Source organism: Saccostrea echinata, unplaced genomic scaffold (assembly GCF_033153115.1).
Source record: "Saccostrea echinata isolate AGI-Se365-2 ecotype Australia unplaced genomic scaffold, CSIRO_AGI_Sech_v1 ptg000022l, whole genome shotgun sequence".
Classification (NCBI taxonomy): Eukaryota; Metazoa; Mollusca; class Bivalvia; order Ostreida; family Ostreidae; genus Saccostrea; species Saccostrea echinata.
Window position 1 is genome coordinate 19,022,831 of NW_026889771.1, and position 19,222 is coordinate 19,042,052.

At 31.3% G+C, this 19,222-nt stretch overlaps 1 protein-coding gene across 1 annotated transcript in view; it reads left to right on the top strand.

Moving 5' to 3' along the window:
- The window catches only part of LOC133191008 (protein bicaudal C homolog 1-like), a 524,664-nt gene that overhangs the window by 12,189 nt on the left and 493,253 nt on the right, over positions 1-19,222 (top strand). Inside the window, exon 2 of the mRNA XM_061326674.1 lies at positions 3,672-3,715. Within this exon, the coding sequence (XP_061182658.1) occupies positions 3,672-3,715 (44 nt within the window). The remainder of the gene's footprint in view (positions 1-3,671; positions 3,716-19,222) is intronic.

Here is a 19,222-nt window from a genome sequence, read left to right on the forward strand (position 1 = left end):
ATTATTTATTTTCAACATTTTCAAGAACGGACTTTAGTTTCTAAAATCTGTAACACCCCCCCCCCCCCCCTTCGCATCAAATGGTCATCCCTTTAATGACAGACATCAACTTACATACATCATTCTGAATCAGTATTCAACTTCAAATTCCAGTTCTGTACAAACATGTAAATGTAGCTTGACTTTAATTATTTAGGTAAAATCAATAGCCTAGTTCTCTCACATTATAATTCAGTTTTTTTTTTCCACATTTGTTTTAAAAAGGCACTGACTTTCCAAGGCTGTATTCATTATAATATATCACTCTGACTAGGACATTGTACCTCTTCTTACAACCAATTCAGTATAATTCTGATATCTCAAGTTTATCTTTTATCCCCATTTTAAAACTCCTAAGACCTTGAAACTTAGGCTTCAATATCATGAATGTGTACAGAGCTGATTTCCTGTACCATGTGGTCTTTTTATATTTCGCCACTGTTCACTCATCACAATATTTTTTTTGCATGCAGGAAATAAACAAAGTGGTTAAAATTTGTATGCACATTAAATAAACAGAAAAAAACACTTGATTTTACTTGAAATCCAGGATACATGTTGATAATGTAAACAACTTCCAGTCAGTTTTGTCCAATGATTTTTTTATCTCTCGCACTAAAGAGCTCACAATTATCAAAGGGAGATAATTCAATTTTAAAATGAATGTTTGCTATTTTAATCATATATTTCTTATATTTATAGACTGAATACCAACAATGTTTTTAAATACCTTTTAAAATCAGATATCATACTTTTTATTTCTGTGAGTAACATGAATTGAAGTAGCCGCATTTCATTGATTGACATTCCCAAAAATTGCATTTTTTCAGAAAAAATCAACTTTAGACACCGTTTCCATGGTAACTACTCAACATTCATATGATCTAACAATATTTTTTGGAGTAGTTTATGAGGTGGTAAATTCTAGCCAAATTTGAAAAAAATCTGTGACTATGCGTGCCACAAAAGTTTAAGTGGTTACAGAGAATGGCTATTAAATACTTGAAAAAGCTCAAATAAATGTAAAATGTCTGAATTCTCAAAGTAATGTGTATTTACCAATTGGTATTTGGTCAGAGTTCATCATTATAGTTAAACATATTACATAAGGAAAATATCAAGTCTAAAATATATTTTTAGGAATCACAAATAAAAGCACCTGCTCTGAATTTTTTAATCGAAAGTTGATTAACAAATATATGTTAGGATAGAAAACTATCTAGATTCAATGTTTCAAGGCATTTGGAGAAAATTGCATGGTTTTTATATGCCCTGCCATGAATATGGCCAGGGCATATAGTGTTTCCATCCTTCTGTCCTTTCATCACACTTTTCGTTTAGCTCAGTTTCAAAGAAACTATTCAAGAAATGTTATCAAGGTTAATATGTTGGTAAATATTGATAATATTTTAAATGCATCAACATTTTTTTTCCTTGACCCTGGCCTCACTTAAAAAAAAAGCTGCTGATATATATATATATTGGTGAGAGCTGTTCAACTGCATCAAAATTTTTTGACTTTGACCTTTCTTTTGACCTTGACCTTACTTGTCTATTCAACTTCATCAGCATTTTTTTACCTTGACCTTTCCTTTGACCTTGACCTCACGTTTCTTATCTTAGTGTTTCAAAGAAACTATTTAAGATATTTTTATCAAACTTCATATGGTTATACATAATGATGAAAGCTATTGAAGGGGAAGAAGGACCTTGAGCTGAAAAAAAAAGTCATTCAATTAATTTAATTTTGTGTATATGACTAATTTAGAATGTTCGACATAGCTTAAAGCAGTTATAACATTAAGTTTCTTACCTTATTTTAGAGATATTGATTAAAAAATACTATGCCCTACAGTGTCTAGGTGGAGTTTTGATTCTCCATGTTTGAGGTCTCATTGTTCTGTCCATAATTGGAATTTTCAAGTATGTGAACATGTATCTTTTAAAATATTTCAGATTGAGTTTAAAATTTGAAAAAGCAAGTTTCTACTATCACACTGCATTTAGATAGGGAAAATTATGTACTTTTGAACAATAAAAAAACTTAATTTGCAAAAAATCAATCAATAATTGAAAATTTACACTGAATCCTAAGTCCTTCATTTTATTGATTAACTGTAAAAATATCAAATGGTGAAGCTTAATTACCTCAATATTGCACAGGACTTCGTTAAACACAATGGATGATCAAAGATTTACATATGAATACATAGAAAAGATCATTTAAAAATCTTCTTCTCAAGAACAGCAAAGCCATGATTTGTCTTATTTATATGGAAGCATCTTTGAGTAATGTTGATTCAAATTTGTTCAAATCATGACCCACTGGGGTAGGGAGGGGACACAAAAGGAGATAAAAGTTTTGGTTAGGAATGTATGGGAAATATCGTTTAAAAATCTTCTCAAGAACAACAAAGCCATGATTAGTCATTTTAATACAGAAGCATTTTCATGTACTAGTAGGGAAAATTCAAGACTGTTCAAATCATGACTCCGGAGGTGGGGCTAAAATAGAAAATAAAACTTACAGGAAAAAAATCTAAATGGTGGACAGATTAGAACTTAATTTATGAGTTGTTAGTGAATACAAGACTAATTATTTTTTAATTTATTAGTTGTTACTGAATACTAGACTAATTATTTCGATGATCCTGATCACCCTATTTCTCTTGCTTTAGAGCAACAAAGCTTCTTCTATCAGTTTATTTTATACTCTATGAATTGTTGTTTTATAATCAGGTGACCATTAAGGCCCTTGGGCCTCTTGTTTTTCTTTGCCTTCACATTTGATACCAGTATGTGCTCATGTACATGCTTTGAGAGGGTTTTTTGAGAAGTGATTCACTTATCCAGACGATTCATTTATCTGGAGGATTTTGTTCTGGACGAAGGCGTCCGGATTAATGAGGCACTACTGTAATTGATAATTAATCGATTATGTACAGCTGATTATTACCAGTAATAGATTATGATTTTTGTCCACTTGCCAGCAGTAGGAATACATACTAAAAAGCCTCAAAAATCTTTTCAAGAAAAGGAAAGCCTTGATTAGTCCAATCCATTTGGAAGCATCCTAAGGTAGTGTAGATTAAAGTTTATTAAGGTAGGGTGGGGCTACAATTGGCAATCAAAGTTTTACATAGGCCTAGGAATGTATGGGAAGAATCTGCTGATGAAAAACAAGAAGGGCCATGTTTACTCAAATGAGTGTTGTGGCCCATGGGCCTCTTGTTTCTTGGTCTCATCAAGTTGGAGATAAACAGGTTTGACTGTATTTATTTATTTTACTTTTATTGCTTTACAAATGTCATGTTTTTTTTTTACAAGACCGTTTCTAAAACCAAAAGTCCTTGAATCATACTGAGATGCATAAAAGATAAAGTGTTGCACAAAAAGATTTCAATTTCAAACTTCATTTTGAGACTTTGTAAAACTAAATAATTATTTTAATAGTTATAGTTCCTGGCTGAGGATCTGATATCCTTAAAGGAAAAAGTGTTGAGATGTTACTGGAAGAATATAAAAGTCAGGAAAGAACTCCCAATTCACCTTTTCTTTTAGAAATAAATTAATTTGTTTAAAGTGTTAATATTAAAACTTAAATTCAATTGGAAAGATTAATTTTTTTTCAGGCTCCAATGAAAATGATGAGAATGCAGAAGACTTTTTCCAGAGAGTAAGGAATTCTTTTCTTTGTTGATGTTTATGTGATTTTTAGCTCACCTGAGCCAAAGGCTCAAGTGAGCTTTTCTGATCAAAATTTGTCCGTTGTCTGTCATCGTTGTAGTCATTGTCGTTGTTGTCGTTGTAAACTTTTCACATTTTCATCTTCTTCTCAAGAACCACTGGGCGAATTTCAACCAAACTTGCCACAAAGTATCCTTGGGTAAAGGGGATTCAAGTTTGTTCAAATGAAGGGCCACGCCTTCTTCCAAGGGGAGATAATTAAGAATTCGTGAAAAATTAATGGCATCATTAAAAAATCTTCTCCAGAACCACTGTGCTTGAAAATATGAAACTTATGTGGAAGCATCCTCAGGTAGTGTAGATTCAAGTTTGTTCAAATCATGACCCCTGGGGGTCGGGTGGGGCCACAATGGGCGATCAAAGTTTTACATAGGAATATATAGGAAAAATCTTAAAAAATCTTCTTCTCAAGAACAGCAAAGCCATGATTGGTCATATTTATATGGTAGCATCCTCAGATAGTGTAGATTCAAGTTTGTTCAAATCATGACCCTGGGGGGTTGGGTGGGGCCACAATGGGCTAATAATTAAGAAACACCTTCATATTGTATCCATTAATATATAAATAAGGATGTGTTTTTTTTTCAAAAATATCACTTAGAATTTTTTAAACCAGATTCCAATTCTAAAATCTAAGATTCTCATAGGTTCGTTTTCCTGATAACTATTTCATTCATTAGCACCCTTATTTGAGTTTTGATAAAAAAAAAATAAATTATCCAATATTTTAAATGGTTTAAATTGGGCCATTTTTTTTCTTTTTGATGGTTTCGTCCCACTAGACTAATTATTTACATTAGTGACAATAATTAGGAGTCACCTGACTCTTGATCTGGTCTCGTGATTGGACAAAATGGTTGCTCTATACAAGGTAAAACGGCGGTTTTACATGAAATTTGATGACTGCTGACCGCTTTACGCAGGTGACCGCTTAATAGAGTTACATTATATAGAAAAATTCATTGGGAGGAAATAAATTGACCGCATAGGACAGGTGACCGCTGGATAAAGGTGACCGCTATGACAAGTTTGACTGTACAATAAAAGTTATCTCCCTTGTCTATATATGTTTAATCCATAGCATAGCTAGAATGACATTAATCACCATTATGTATTCACTTCACGAACAAAAGGGTAGGTTTATATAAAATAGTTAGATTTAATAATTAATTGAAGAGTAATTAAAAAAATCAAGTATTAAAAGTCCTTGACTATAAACGTCGAATGACTTTTCCTATATGCTATTACGATGAGTGCATGTACACCCTAAGATCTTCTTTCTGAAGGGATAATACATTGCGGCGGAAAACCACTGGATGGTAAGAAATGTGTTAATGTAGGTCGACAAAATAATATCCTTCCACATCTTCAGCAAGTTCGATAGTTATTTGAATGATTTTTTAAAACCAAAATGTCGATAAAAATATGATAATGCAGGTAACAAATACACTTGGTAACATAGTTACGCACGGGTAATCAAAACCCAAGACCCACTTGTTTTGATTGATGAAACATATAGCATTGGCTATTAAAACAGCTTTTTTACAAATACTATACAATTATGGACTCTTTCGGTGGTGAATATGATTTGTTATTCACTAGAAAAATATCAATATTGACCAAGGCGAAGCCGAGGTCAATATTGATATTTTTCTGGTGAATAACAAACCATATTCACCACCGAAAGAGTCCATAATTGTTTTATTATGTAGTCCAGATTTGAATAAATAAGACATTGAATGCATGATGATACCACTCTCATTTACGAACTTCTGTCGTGGAAAAATAAAAAAAAAAATGTCCAGATTACAAGTTATAACTTATGTTTTTTCCTTTTGCTGTTTGTAAGACATCGAAATGTTTAGAAAATAATCCTTCGATAGGCTTGGCTAATGTTTTTCCTGCTCAGATACACAGCTGGCTCCGGTCGTTGCAGCCATTGTTTACAATATTGGTGAGTGATGATTGTGACGTCACAATGCCGCTGCACGCGCACTGACCCTCCGGTGAATACGGCTTCAAAACCAGTGAATATGTAGTGTTATGAACTGTTTGTGTTTGTATAGATTATATAGGGACTATAAATAGACTATATAATAAAAAGGTTATTATCTGCTGATATAAATTAAAGTAAAGCGTGATAATCAGAATAATTGAAGTATGACTCATAATAACTGAAATGACCGTGTACTGCACCTATATATTCATGTTGTAGTCTTTTCTCAAATTTCCAAATATAACATTGAGGTTATTGAAAACTTATTCTCTGTTTCTTGAATTCACGGATTTACTAACACCGTGAATATAGCGAATATGAACACCGCAGGTTATTTTTACCCTATACAGTATCTGTATGTCACTGAAAATTTCCTGATATCACACATGTAACATTTAATTTAAAATATCTGTTTATGATAGTTTTAGAAGTGAGCCCTAGAGTAGTTCTCAGAATGCAACTTTTTGCAACCTTAACTGAATTTCTTTTAGCTCACCTAAGCCGAAGGCTCAAGTGAGCTTTTCTGATAAAAAATTCTCCGTTGTCTGTTGTCGTTGTAAACTTTTCACAGTGTCATCTTCTCCAGAACTACAGGGCCAATTTCAATCAAACTTGTCACAGAATATCCTTGGGTAAAGGTGATTTCAAGTTTGTTCAAATGAAGGGCCACGCCCTTTTCCAAGTCTAGATTCAAGTTTGTTCAAATCATGACCCCCGAGGGTAGGGTGGGGCCACAATAGAGGATCAAAGTTTTACAAAGGAGTATATAGGAAAAAAGCTTCTTCTCAAGAACAGCAAAGCCATGATTGGTCATATTTATATGGAAACATCCTCAGGTGGGGTAGATTCAAGTTTGTTCAAATCATGACCCCTGAGGGAAGGGTGGTGCCACAATGGACAATCAAAGTTTTCCATAGGAATATGTCGAAAAAATCTTCTCAAGAACAGCAAAGCCATCATTGGTTATTAACTATTCAGAAGTATCCTAAGGTAGTGTAGATTCATGTTTGAAAAAAATCATGATCCCCTGGGGATAGGGTGGGGCCACAATTGATGATTAAAGTAATGCATAGGAACACATCGGAAAATTTTTTAAAAATCTTCTTCTCAAGAAGAGGGAAGCTATTATTGGTGATAATTAAATGGAAGCATCATCAGATAGTATCGATTCAGAATTGTTCAAACCATGACCCCCAGGGGTAGGGTGGGTTCAAACTTATAGGAAAAAAAGTCACAAAGAAATATGTAAGCATTATATGTAAGCATCTTTAGTTAGTGTAGATTCAATTTTGTTTAAATCATACCCCCCTCCTTTTTAGGGGTAGGTCGGGACCACTTATGCTTTAAAGCTTTTCAATACTGAACTGATTTTTGCTTTTTTCCTAGCCACAGTGCTCAGGTGAGCCCAGGGTTGGCAAAAATCCAGGAAAAAGTCATATTTCCCAGGACAGTGGGAAATACTGGTAATTCCCGGGAATTACTGGTATGCACTTTTAGTTATTATTAAGGTATACTTTTTAGTTATTATTAAGGTCTTCCGTTTCCAACGGAAGACCTTACTGTTTTCGTTCGGTTTCTTTTTCCCTATTATTATTAGGGCTTTTCGCTTTCAGGTGAAAAGCCCTATTGTTTTCGTCTTTTTTATTATTAAGGTCTTCTGTTACAGACGGAAGACCTTATAGTGATTGTACTGTTTATTAGGGTCTTCCGTCTTCAGCGGAAGACCCTTCTATTATTGTACTGTTTCTTTTTCTTATTATTATTATTATTATTATTTTTTTTCCTACACCGGTATCTCAGTAACGGTTCAGTGGATTTTTATGAAACTTTCGGAGATGATAGGGAACGATGTTCCCTCGGGACGTTTTTTTCATTTTTGATGATTTCACTTCCGGTCGCGAAATATGACGTATTTTTGACGTTTTTCTGCAATTCCGGTCTGTCCTACTCCGAAGAAACTGCGCAAAATAGAAATTTAAAATTTTCAGGAATGATAGAATTGTGACCTTGACATGTGCACCTGACTTTTGAAATTTTAAGAAGATGTTTAAATTTTTCAAATTTTAAAGTTAAATTTTTCAAAAAAAAATTTTTAATCCAATTTTAAAATTTTTTATATTGTCAAATAGATCTTGGCGAGAACTTTCCAAAAATGTATTTGTTTTGCATGTGAGTACATTAATAAACAATATATAAGCTCAGGTGTGTTAGGCCACTTGAGTGCAAGTGTACTTTTAGAACTTTTCTTTAAAAAATCATTACTCTTTTATTTCTTGACCGATTTTAAAACTTTTTACACCGTCAAATAGATCTTTACGAGACCTTTCCAACAGTATATTTGGTGTTATTGTAAGTGCACTAATAAAGAAAATATGAGCTCAGGTAAGTTAGCCTTTTGTTTTGACAGGACATGTCAAAATCATTGTCAAGGACACTTGCGTATGACCGTACTCTTTGATCTTTGGCAGATATCCTTTGATTTCTTTTAGAAAGCATTACTTTTTTATTTCTTGACCGATTTTAGAACTTTATACACCATCAAATAGATCTTTACGAGACCTTTCCAACAATATATTTCTTTTGTTTGTAAGTGCACTAATAAAGAAAATATGAGCTCAGGTATGTTTGCTTTTTTTTGACAGGACATGTCAAACTCATTATCAAGGACACTTGTTGATGACCGTACTCTTTGATCTTGGGCGGATATCCTTTTATTTCTTTTTTAAAAATCTTTACTCTTTTAATTCTTTACCGATTTTAAAACTTTTTACACCGTCTGATAGGTCTTCCTGTGATCTTTCCTACAGTATATTTGTTTTGATTTTAGGTGCAGTTTTAAAGAAAATATGAGCTCAGGTGTGTTAGAGAATTTTGACGGCCCATGTATAAGTTATTGATTTTCTTCAGCGACGTTTAATACACAGTGACCTAGAAGAAAGCAAGGACATTCAATTAAGTCTGAAATAGTGATTTCATAATGTACCTGTGATTATGAAAAATTGTGTATTCAATTTAAATCATTGAAAGGTTTGAATACTATAATTTCAAATTTTAATACCTTTAAAATCGTAAGATTTTGATATATCCTCTAATGTTTAAAGCAGTGAGCCCCTACTTGATGAATTTTTATTGCAGCATTTAAAACTTCAAAAATTTTCAAATTTAGAATAATTTAAAAGACTTAAAATATGAAATCAAGGGCATCTAAAACATGAGAACATGAATGAGAGTGATTTGGAGTCTATTGGAGGTCAAAAAGAGTGAAATTTAAACGATTTAAATTTTTTGAAAAAAAAATTCAAAACTGCTCCCAAAGATGGAGAACATCATGCAATAAGGTTGAAATCTCTCAAAGGTCAAATAGAGTGAAATTTAAACGATTTAAATTTTTCAAAAAATTTAAATTGAACCCAAACGTTAAAACAAGGACTATCTCTGTATTTTGAGAGATGGAGAACATCATACAATGTGTTTTGAATCTCTTAAAGGTCAAATAAAATGAATTTTAGACGATTTAAATTTTTCAAAAAATTTAAATTGAATTCAAATGTTAAAACAAGGACTATTTCTGTATCTTGAAAGATGGAGAACATCATATGATGTGTTTTGAAATCTCTCAAAGGTCAAATAGAGTGAAATTTAAACGATTTAAATTTTTCAAAAAAATTAAATTGAATTCAAACGTTAAAACAAGAACTATCTGTATATTTTGAGAGATGGAGAACATCATACAATGTGTTTTGAAATTTCTCAAAGGTCAAATAGAGTGAAATTTAAACGATTTAAATTTTTCAAAAAAATTAAATTGAATCCAAACGTTAAAACAAGGACTATCTCTATATTTTGAGAGATGGAGAACATCAAACAATGTGTTTTGAAATCTCTCAAAGGTCAAATAGAGTGAAATTAAAACGATTTAAATTTTTCAAAAAATTTAAATTGAATCTAAATGTTAATACAAAGACTATCTCTGTATTTTGAAAGATGGAGAACATCATACAATGTGTTTTAAAATCTCTCAAAGGTCAAATAGGGTGAAATTTACACGATTTAAATTTTTCAAAAAATTTAAATTGAATCCAAATTTTGAAAAAAGGACTATCTCTGTATTTTGAAAGATGGAGAACATCATACAATGTGTTTTAAAATCTCTCAAAGGTCAAATAGGGTGAAATTTAAACGATTTAATTTTTTCAAAAAATTTAAATTCCTTCCACAAACCTAAAAACGCAACAAATGATGTTCTCTTCCTTCAAAATATGGAAGTTGGCTTTTATTTAATATTTCATTGCAATTTAAATTTTTTGAAAAAATTAAATCGTTTAAATCTCACTGTAATTGACCTTTGAGAGGTTCCAAAACACATTGTACGATGTTCTCCATCTTTCAAAACACAGAGACAGTCCTTGTTTTAACATTTGGAAGCAATTTAATTTTTTTGAAAAATTTAAATCGTTTAAATCTCACTCTATTTGACCTTTGAGAGATTTCAAAACACGTTGTATGATGTTCTCCATCTCTCAAAATATACAGATAGTCCTTGTTTTAACGTTTGGATTCAATTTAAATTTTTTGAAAAATTTAAATCGTTTTAATTTCACTCTATTTGACCTTTGAGAGATTTCAAAACACATCATATGATATTCTCCATCTTTCAAGATATAGAAAAAGTCCTTGTTTTACCATTTGAATTCAAATTAAATTTTTTGAAAAATTTAAATTGTTTAAATCTTACTCTATTTGACCTTTAAAAGATTTCAAAACACATTGTATGATGTTCTCCATTTTTCAAAATACAGAGATAGTCCTTTTTTCAAAATTTGGATTCAATTTGAATTTTTTGAAAAATTTAAATCGTTTAAATTCCACTCTATTTGACCTTTGAGAGATTTCAAAACACATTGTATGATGTTCTCCATTTTTCAAAATACAGAGATAGTCCTTATTTTAACTTTTGGAAGCAATTTAAATTTTTTGAAAAATTTAATTCCTTTAAATCTCACTCTATTTGACCTTTCAGAGATTTCAAACAACATTGTATGATGTTCTCCATCTTTCAAAATACAGAGATAGTCCTTTTTTCAAAATTTGGATTCAATTTGAATTTTTTGAAAAATTTAAATCGTTTAAATTCCACTCTATTTGACCTTTGAGAGATTTCAAAACACATTGTATGATGTTCTCCATCTTTCAAAATGTAGAGTCTCCTTGATTTTACCATTTGGATTCAATTCAAATTTTTGAAAAATTTAAATCGTTTAAATCTCACTCTAATTGACCTTTGAGAGGTTTCAAAACACGTTGTATGATGTTCTCCATCTTTCAAAATACAGAGACAGTCTTTGTTTTAACATTTGGAAGCAATTTAAATTTTTTGAAAAATTTAAATCGTTTAAATCTCACTCTATTTGACCTTTGAGAGATTTCAAAACACATTGTATGATGTTCTCCATCTCTCAAAATATACAGATAGTCCTTGTTTTAACGTTTGGATTTAATTTAAATTTTTTGAAAAATTTAAATCGTTTTAATTTCACTCTATTTGACCTTTGAGAGATTTCAAAACACATCATATGATGTTCTCCATCTTTCAAGATATAGAAATAGTCCTTGTTTTACCATGTGAATTCAATTTAATTTTTTTGAAAAATTTAAATTGTTTAAATCTTACTCTATTTGACCTTTAAAAGATTTCAAAACACATTGTATGATGTTCTCCATCTTTCAAAATACAGAGATAGTCCTTATTTTAACTTTTGGAAGGAATTTAAATTTTTTGAAAAATTTAATTCCTTTAAATCTCACTCTATTTGACCTTTCAGAGATTTCAAACAACATTGTATGATGTTCTCCATCTTTCAAAATACAGAGATAGTCCTTTTTTCAAAATTTGGATTCAATTTGAATTTTTTGAAAAATTTAAATCGTTTAAATTCCACTCTATTTGACCTTTGAGAGATTTCAAAACACATTGTATGATGTTCTGCATCTTTCAAAATGTAGAGATAGTACTTGATTTTACCATTTGGATTCAATTTAAATTTTTTGAAAAATTTAAATCGTTTAAATCTCACTCTAATTGACCTTTGAGAGGTTTCAAAACACATTGTATGATGTTGTCCATCTTTCAAAATACAGAGACAGTCTTTGTTTTAACATTTGGAAGCAATTTAAATTTTTTGAAAAATTTAAATCGTTTAAATCTCACTCTATTTGACCTTTGAGAGATTTCAAAACACATTGTATGATGTTCTCCATCTCTCAAAATATACAGATAGTCCTTGTTTTAACGTTTGGATTCAATTTAAATTTTTTGAAAAATTTAAATCGTTTTAATTTCACTCTATTTGACCTTTGAGAGATTTCAAAACACATCATATGATGTTCTCCATCTTTCAAGATATAGAAATAGTCCTTGTTTTACCATTTGAATTCAATTTTAATTTTTTGAAAAATTTAAATTGTTTAAATCTTACTCTATTTGACCTTTAAAAGATTTCAAAACACATTGTATGATGTTCTCCATCTTTCAAAATACAGAGATAGTCCTTATTTTAACTTTTGGATTCAATTTAAATTTTTTGAAAAATTTAATTCCTTTAAATCTCACTCTATTTGACCTTTCGGAGATTTCAAACAACATTGTATGATGTTCTCCATCTTTCAAAATACAGAGATAGTCCTTTTTTCAAAATTTGGATTCAATTTGAATTTTTTGAAAAATTTAAATCGTTTAAATTTCACTCTATTTGACCTTTAAAAGATTTCAAAACACATGATATGATGTTCTGCATCTTTCAAAATGTAGACATAGTACTTGATTTTACCATTTGGATTCAATTTAAATTTTTGAAAAATTTAAATCGTTTAAATCTCACTCTATTTAATCTTTCAGTGATTTCAAAACACATAGTATGATGTTCTCCATCTTTCAAAATACACAGATAGTCCTTGTTTTTACATTTGGATTCAATTTAAATTTTTTGAAAAATTTAAATCATTTAAATTTCACTCTATTTGACCTTTGAAAGATTTCAAAACACATTGTATGATGTTCTCCATCTCCTAAAATACAGAGATAGTCCTTGTTCTAACATTTGGATTTAATTTAAATTTTTTGAAAAATTTAAATCGTTTAAATTCCACTTTATTTGACCTTTCAGTGATTTCAAAACACATTGTATGATGTTCTCCGTCTTTCAAAATACAGTGATAGTCCTTGTTTTAACAATCAAAATCACATCTCATCGATATCGGACGGAAGACCCACTCGTTGCTTGCAACGAGATCGGATCTAGTTATTATTATTTTTTCCCCTTTTTTTGTCGGCAGGATTTCTCAGAGATGGCTGGACAGATTTTCTTGAAATTTTCAGGGATTATAGAGAATTGAAATACCCCGAGGTTTTTTTTTCATTTTTTCAAAATTCACTTCCGGTCGTCAGATATGTCCGATTTCCGTTTTTTTCAAAAATATTTTGTCCGAGTCATATCTCAGAAACGGTAAGAGATTAAGACACCAAACTTACATGAGTAATAGATCTTGAGGAGTAGGCAAATCCATTTGGGTTAAGAGCGTCTGCCGTCGCTTCCGGTCGTCACAGGAAGTGATCATAGAAATCGAAATTTTCAACTTTTCTCTTTTGAACTTTTTCTTTCATCACATTATTGCATCTTAATTATAGTTTCGAAATATGTTAGTCCCACCGGAAACAAAAACGTCAACTTTCGGCTATAAGCGCAAAACTGCATAATTTGAGTATTTTACTTTCCCATAAATATTTTTTATAGATAACGTATTTGAACTGAATATGTTATCAAGACTGAAAATGTCTAGAGTAACATAAAATATCTTTGTAAAATTCACTTCCGGTCGCGCGTTTTAATGTCCGCAAAATGAGAACTTGTCCGTGTGAGATCTCAGAAATGGTAAGAGATTTAGACACCAAACTTATAGGAGTATTAGACCTTGAGAAGTAGACAAAACCATTTGGGTTAAGAGCGTCAGCCGTCACTTCCGGTTGTCACAGGGAAGTGATCAAATAAATCAAAAATTTCAACTTTTCTCTTTTGGAATAAGACTTCCATCATATAATTGTATCTTTTCCACAGTTACGATATGTGTTGGTATCACCCGAAACAAAAAACGACAACTTCCGGTTATAAGAGAAAAACTGCATTAAGGGGATTTTAATTTTCCCATACATATCGCTTATAGATAGAGTTCTTTAAATGATTTTTATATATGTTATTGAAACTGCAGATGTCTAGAGTGACGTGAAATATCTTAGTAAAATTCACTTCCGGTCACGTGTTTTCTCGTCCTCAAAATGAAAAGTTATTTCAGCGAGATCTCGAAAACGGCATGAGATTTAGACACCAAACTTATAGGAGTAATAAACCTTGGTGAGTAAGCAAAACACATAGGGTTAAACACATCAGCCGTCACTTCCGGTCGTCACAGGAAGTGATCAAAGAAATCGAAAATTTCAACTTTTTTTTTTTTAAATTAAAACTTGCATCACTTTATTACTTCTCTTTCGCTCTTTTGAAATATGTTAGATTCCACCGGAAACAAAAACTTTGAACTTCGGTTTTAAGAGATAAACAACGTTATTTCGTGGTTTAACTTTCTCATAAATATCACTTGTAGATAAGTATTTGAAATGTTTTTTACATATGCTGTAGATACTGCAAAAGTCAAGAGAAAATTCAGAGATTTTTACTCAGTTCACTTCCGGTCGTGCGTTTTCCTGTCCTCAAAATTAGAATTTGTTCTCACAATTGTTCTGCAAAAGACTGAAGTCAAAAACTATCAGGACTTATAGTCAGTCATCAGTTCATTTGCATCGTGTAAAAATCGTGTGTCGTCATTACTTCCGGTCGTGACAGTAAACGAAGCAAAAAAGTGATTTTTAAAGTTATTTTGTTTCTACATAAGTTTTAGACTAATTCCAAGGTTGGAAAAGACATGTTCATGCAAACAGGAAGTAGTATAACGGAAGACCTTCTCATTACTATAGTAATGAGTTTCTAGTTATTGTTATTATTAGGGCTTTTCGCTTTCAGGCGAAAAGCCCTATTGTTTTCGTCTTGTTTTATTATTATTATTATTATTATTCTGACACTTTTTATGTCAAGGATTAAAAGAAATCTCTAAGAGATATATTTATTATTTGATAACCAACTAATAGACCATCTAAATGTCTCTGGAATGTAAGGTTTTGGACTTCTGGTTACGTCACTTCCGGTCTTTGGAAGTCAAAACCTTTCTTTTCAATAGTAGCCAATATCTTTGTTAATTTACTGATAATTTCTTTAAAATTTAAGGAATAGATTCACGATAGTATTTCCTACAAAAAAGTTAGCGGCAGTGATTTTTGACCACAGATACTTTTCAAGCTATAAGACTCCAAGCATTGAAGAAGGGGGGATGAAAATTTCAAAAGTGATAAATAATGGTCGAAAAGATATACTGAGCAATGCAGATTGTTAAGCATGATAAATAAAAGTTACACTGTAAGTTTCATGTCAATCAGATCAGTACTTCCGGTTTTATGAGTCTTTGAAATTGTCTATGGGAGTTTATATGTTAAATTCGAAATCACGCATTTCACTTTTTCTCCAAAAGTAAACATGATATTCTTGTGAAATTCAGAATATAGAATGACTGTGGCATTGTTCCGACCTGATTAAGTTTTGAAATAAAAATTCGGGAACATAAGGGATTTCAAGGGGCCAAACCTGAAAACAAACTTTTCCCTGTAACTTTTTTATTTCTTAACCAATTTTTAAACCATTTTCGGTTTTGGCTTCAGCATTAAGAGTACAACATAAGAATTATGGTCCTTGGGGTCACTTTTTGTCCCCTTATAGGAGTTTCTGAGGACTGAAAAAACGTAATTTGTATTTGTTAAAATAAATGAAAAGTAAGAGTTATCTCTCTTTGCATGGTTGTTAGAACGCTTATTTACTGTACAGGTTTCAATTTTGGTGCACATACAAAAAGTACTTCCGGTTTTATTAGTCTTTGAAAATTGTCTATGGGAGTTTCTATGTTAAATTTGAAATCACGCATTTCACGTTTTCTCCAAAATTAAACAAGATATTCTTGTGAAATTCAGAATATAGAATGACTGTGACATTGTTCCGACCTGATTAAGTTTTGAAATTGAAATTCGGGAAAATAAGGGATTTCAAGGGGCTAATTTTGAAAACTGATTTTCCCATGTAACTTTTTTATTTCTAAATAAATTTTAGAACAGTTTTCGATCCTGAGTTGAGCATAAAAGGCACAATTTAAAAATTATGGTCCGTGGGGTCACTTTTTGACTCCTTATGGGTGTTTTAGGGACCTGAAATAAAGTAATTTCAAAAATAACAATGTAAGAGTTATCCCCGTTTGTAGAGCTCTAGTGAGAATTACATACTCTTTAGGTTTCAATTTTCATAAGCTTCTGAAAACTTGTCCCGGTCTGATTATTTTTTTTTATGTTCTCATTTTGTTAGAGATAAAGCTCTTTGAGATTTAAAGCGTCGAAAAGCCCTCCGTTTTTGTTGAATGACAAAAAAGGTCTAATTAGGGCTTTTCGCTTTCAGGCGAAAAGCCCTATTGTTTTGATCTTTTTTATTATTATTATGCTGAACACTTTATCGTCACGGATTTAAGGAAAGCCTTTTTATATATACATTTTATTTCATAACCATCTTATAGAGCATGCAAATGTCTCCCGTATGTAATGCTTAGAAGTTCCGTATACGTCACTTCCGGTATCTATGACAAGAAAACTTAAATTTCTAAAGAAGCTAAAATCTTTCTCATTTTAATAGCCAAGTTTCCAAAATTAAAGAAATAGATTCTTGAAACCAATACCTACGAAAAAGTCAACGACAGTGGTTTTTGACCACAGATACTTTTTTGAGATATATGACTTCAAACATTGAAAAAGGGGGATGGAATTTTTAAAAGTCACAATTAATGGGAGAAAATTATTCTGACCATTGATGTATATTCAGACTGATGATTACAAGATACACTGTAAGTTTCATGATAATCAGAGTGGAACTTCCAGTTTTACGGGTCTTTGAAAATTGTCTATGGGAGTTTCTATGTTAAATTGAAATCAGTCGTGGCACGTTTTCTCTTAAAATAATTAAGATGTTCTTGTGAGATTTTAAGTGTAAAATGACCTTGATACGTTACCGACCTCATTAGGTCATGAAAAGGAAATTCAGGAAAATAAGGGATTTCTAGGGGCCAACATGGAAAACAGACTTTTTCCTGTAACTTTTTTATTTCTCAATGAATTTTTAAACAGTTTTCTATTCTGGGTTCAGATTAAAGGGAACAATTTAAAAATTATGGTCCGTGGGGTCACTTTTTGACCCCTTATAGGAGTTACAGAAGACAGAAATAATGTAATTTTTATTTATTTAAAAAAAAAATAGAGTAAGAGTTATCTCCCTTTGAACATCAGTTAACAGGCTTATTCTCTTTAGGTTTCAAGTTTGGTATCATATGACAAGTACTTCCGTTTTTATGAATCTCTAAATTTGTCTATGGGAGTTCTCATGTAAAATCTAAAATTGCACATTTCACGATATCTCTTAAAGTAATAAAGATATTCTTGTGAAAATTTACTGATATAATGACTGTGATATTATTTCAACCCAGTTACGGTTTTAAAATGAATTTCTGGAAAATAAGGGATTTCTAGGGGCCAAAGTTGAAAACTGACCTTTGCCCATAACTTTTTTAATTCTTAATGAATTTTTGAACAGTTTTCTATTCTGTGTTTATCTTAAGGATATGTGAACCTGAAATAAAAGTAATTGGAAAGTTAAAAAAATATGTACCGTTGCATAGAGGACAAGTCCCTTGTCCAAAAATCAACAATTCTGATATATGTACATGAGTTGGTTTCCATGGGAACAACCTCTGAACTTGCCCTTGTTTCAAAAGATTAAAGCTATGAAGAAAAGTCTACTGTAATTAATTAAAGTTAAAAAAAATCTCATAAATTACGATTAGAATTTAATTTTTTGCAGTTATCTTAAAGATTTAAGAATGAGCATAATGTAGTAAAAATTTTTTATAGGTGTCATATTCAGAGAGCAGACAATCACAGTCCGAATTTCCTCTGCCCTCTTAAAATTTGACTATTTTTCCTTGACCTTGACTATAAAAAAGGATATAAAATCATATTGGCTATAATTAAAAACTTTTATTTCTAAATTCCATTTTAAAATAGTGTTACAGAGCTAAGTAATGGAGGAAAAAAAATGGTATGTACATGAGTCGGAAAAAAAGATATGGTAATCCAAATTTTCTCTGACCACTTTTAAAAAATTACTTCTGATACATGATTATCTGTAAAAAAGGCTATAAAATTTCATAGCTATCATATTTATATCGCTCACTATCACAGTCTGAATTTCCTCTGCCCTCTTTAAATTTGACTATATTTCCTTGCCCTTGACTACAAAAAAGGATATAAAATCACATTGGGTATAATTGAATATTTTATTTTTCAACTTCATTTTAAAGAAGTGATATATAGCTATGTAACAGAGGAAAAAAATTGGTATGTACATGAATTGGAAAAAAAAGATATGGTAATCTGAATTTTCTCTGACCACGTTTTTTAAAAACTGATTCCTAGAGCACATTTATCTGTGTTGATGTATAAAAAATCAAACAAAAAAATTATTTAATTTGATTTTAAATATGTATAACTATCTTGAAATAAAACTAAAAATCATGCATATAAAGAAAATTATGAATCAGTCTTTAATAATTAAGATAATTATCACCCCAATTTCCTATTTTCCTTTAAACATTACTTTTTATACCCCCGCTCTGAAGGAGAGGCGGGTATACTGTTTTACCCTTGTGTGTCTGTCCGTCTGTCTGTCTGTCTGTCTGTCCGTAACAAACTTTGGTCGCAGTTTTCTCAGCAACTACTCATCAGAGGTGCTTGAAATTTTAACACACTCTTTGTTTAGGCATGCCATATGGTGGGATTCACTTTTGTACGAATCCGATGTCAACTTCCTGTTTATCCGTGCATTTGTCCGTACCATACATAAAAAAATTTGGTCGTAGTTTTCTCAGCAACTACTCATCGCAGATGCTTGAAATTTTAGCACAATCTTTGTTTAGGCATGCCATATGGTGGGATTCATTTTTGTACGAATCCGATGTCAACTTCCTGTTTATCCGTGCATTTGTCCGTACCATACATAAAAAAATTTGGTCATAGTTTTCTCAGCAACTACTCATCGCAGATGCTTGAAATTTTAGCACAATCTTTGTTTAGGCATGCCATATGGTGGGATTCATTTTTGTACGAATCCGATGTCAACTTCCTGTTTATCCGTGCGTCTGTCCGTACCATACATAATAAATTTTGGTCGTAGTTTTCTCAGCAACTACTCATCG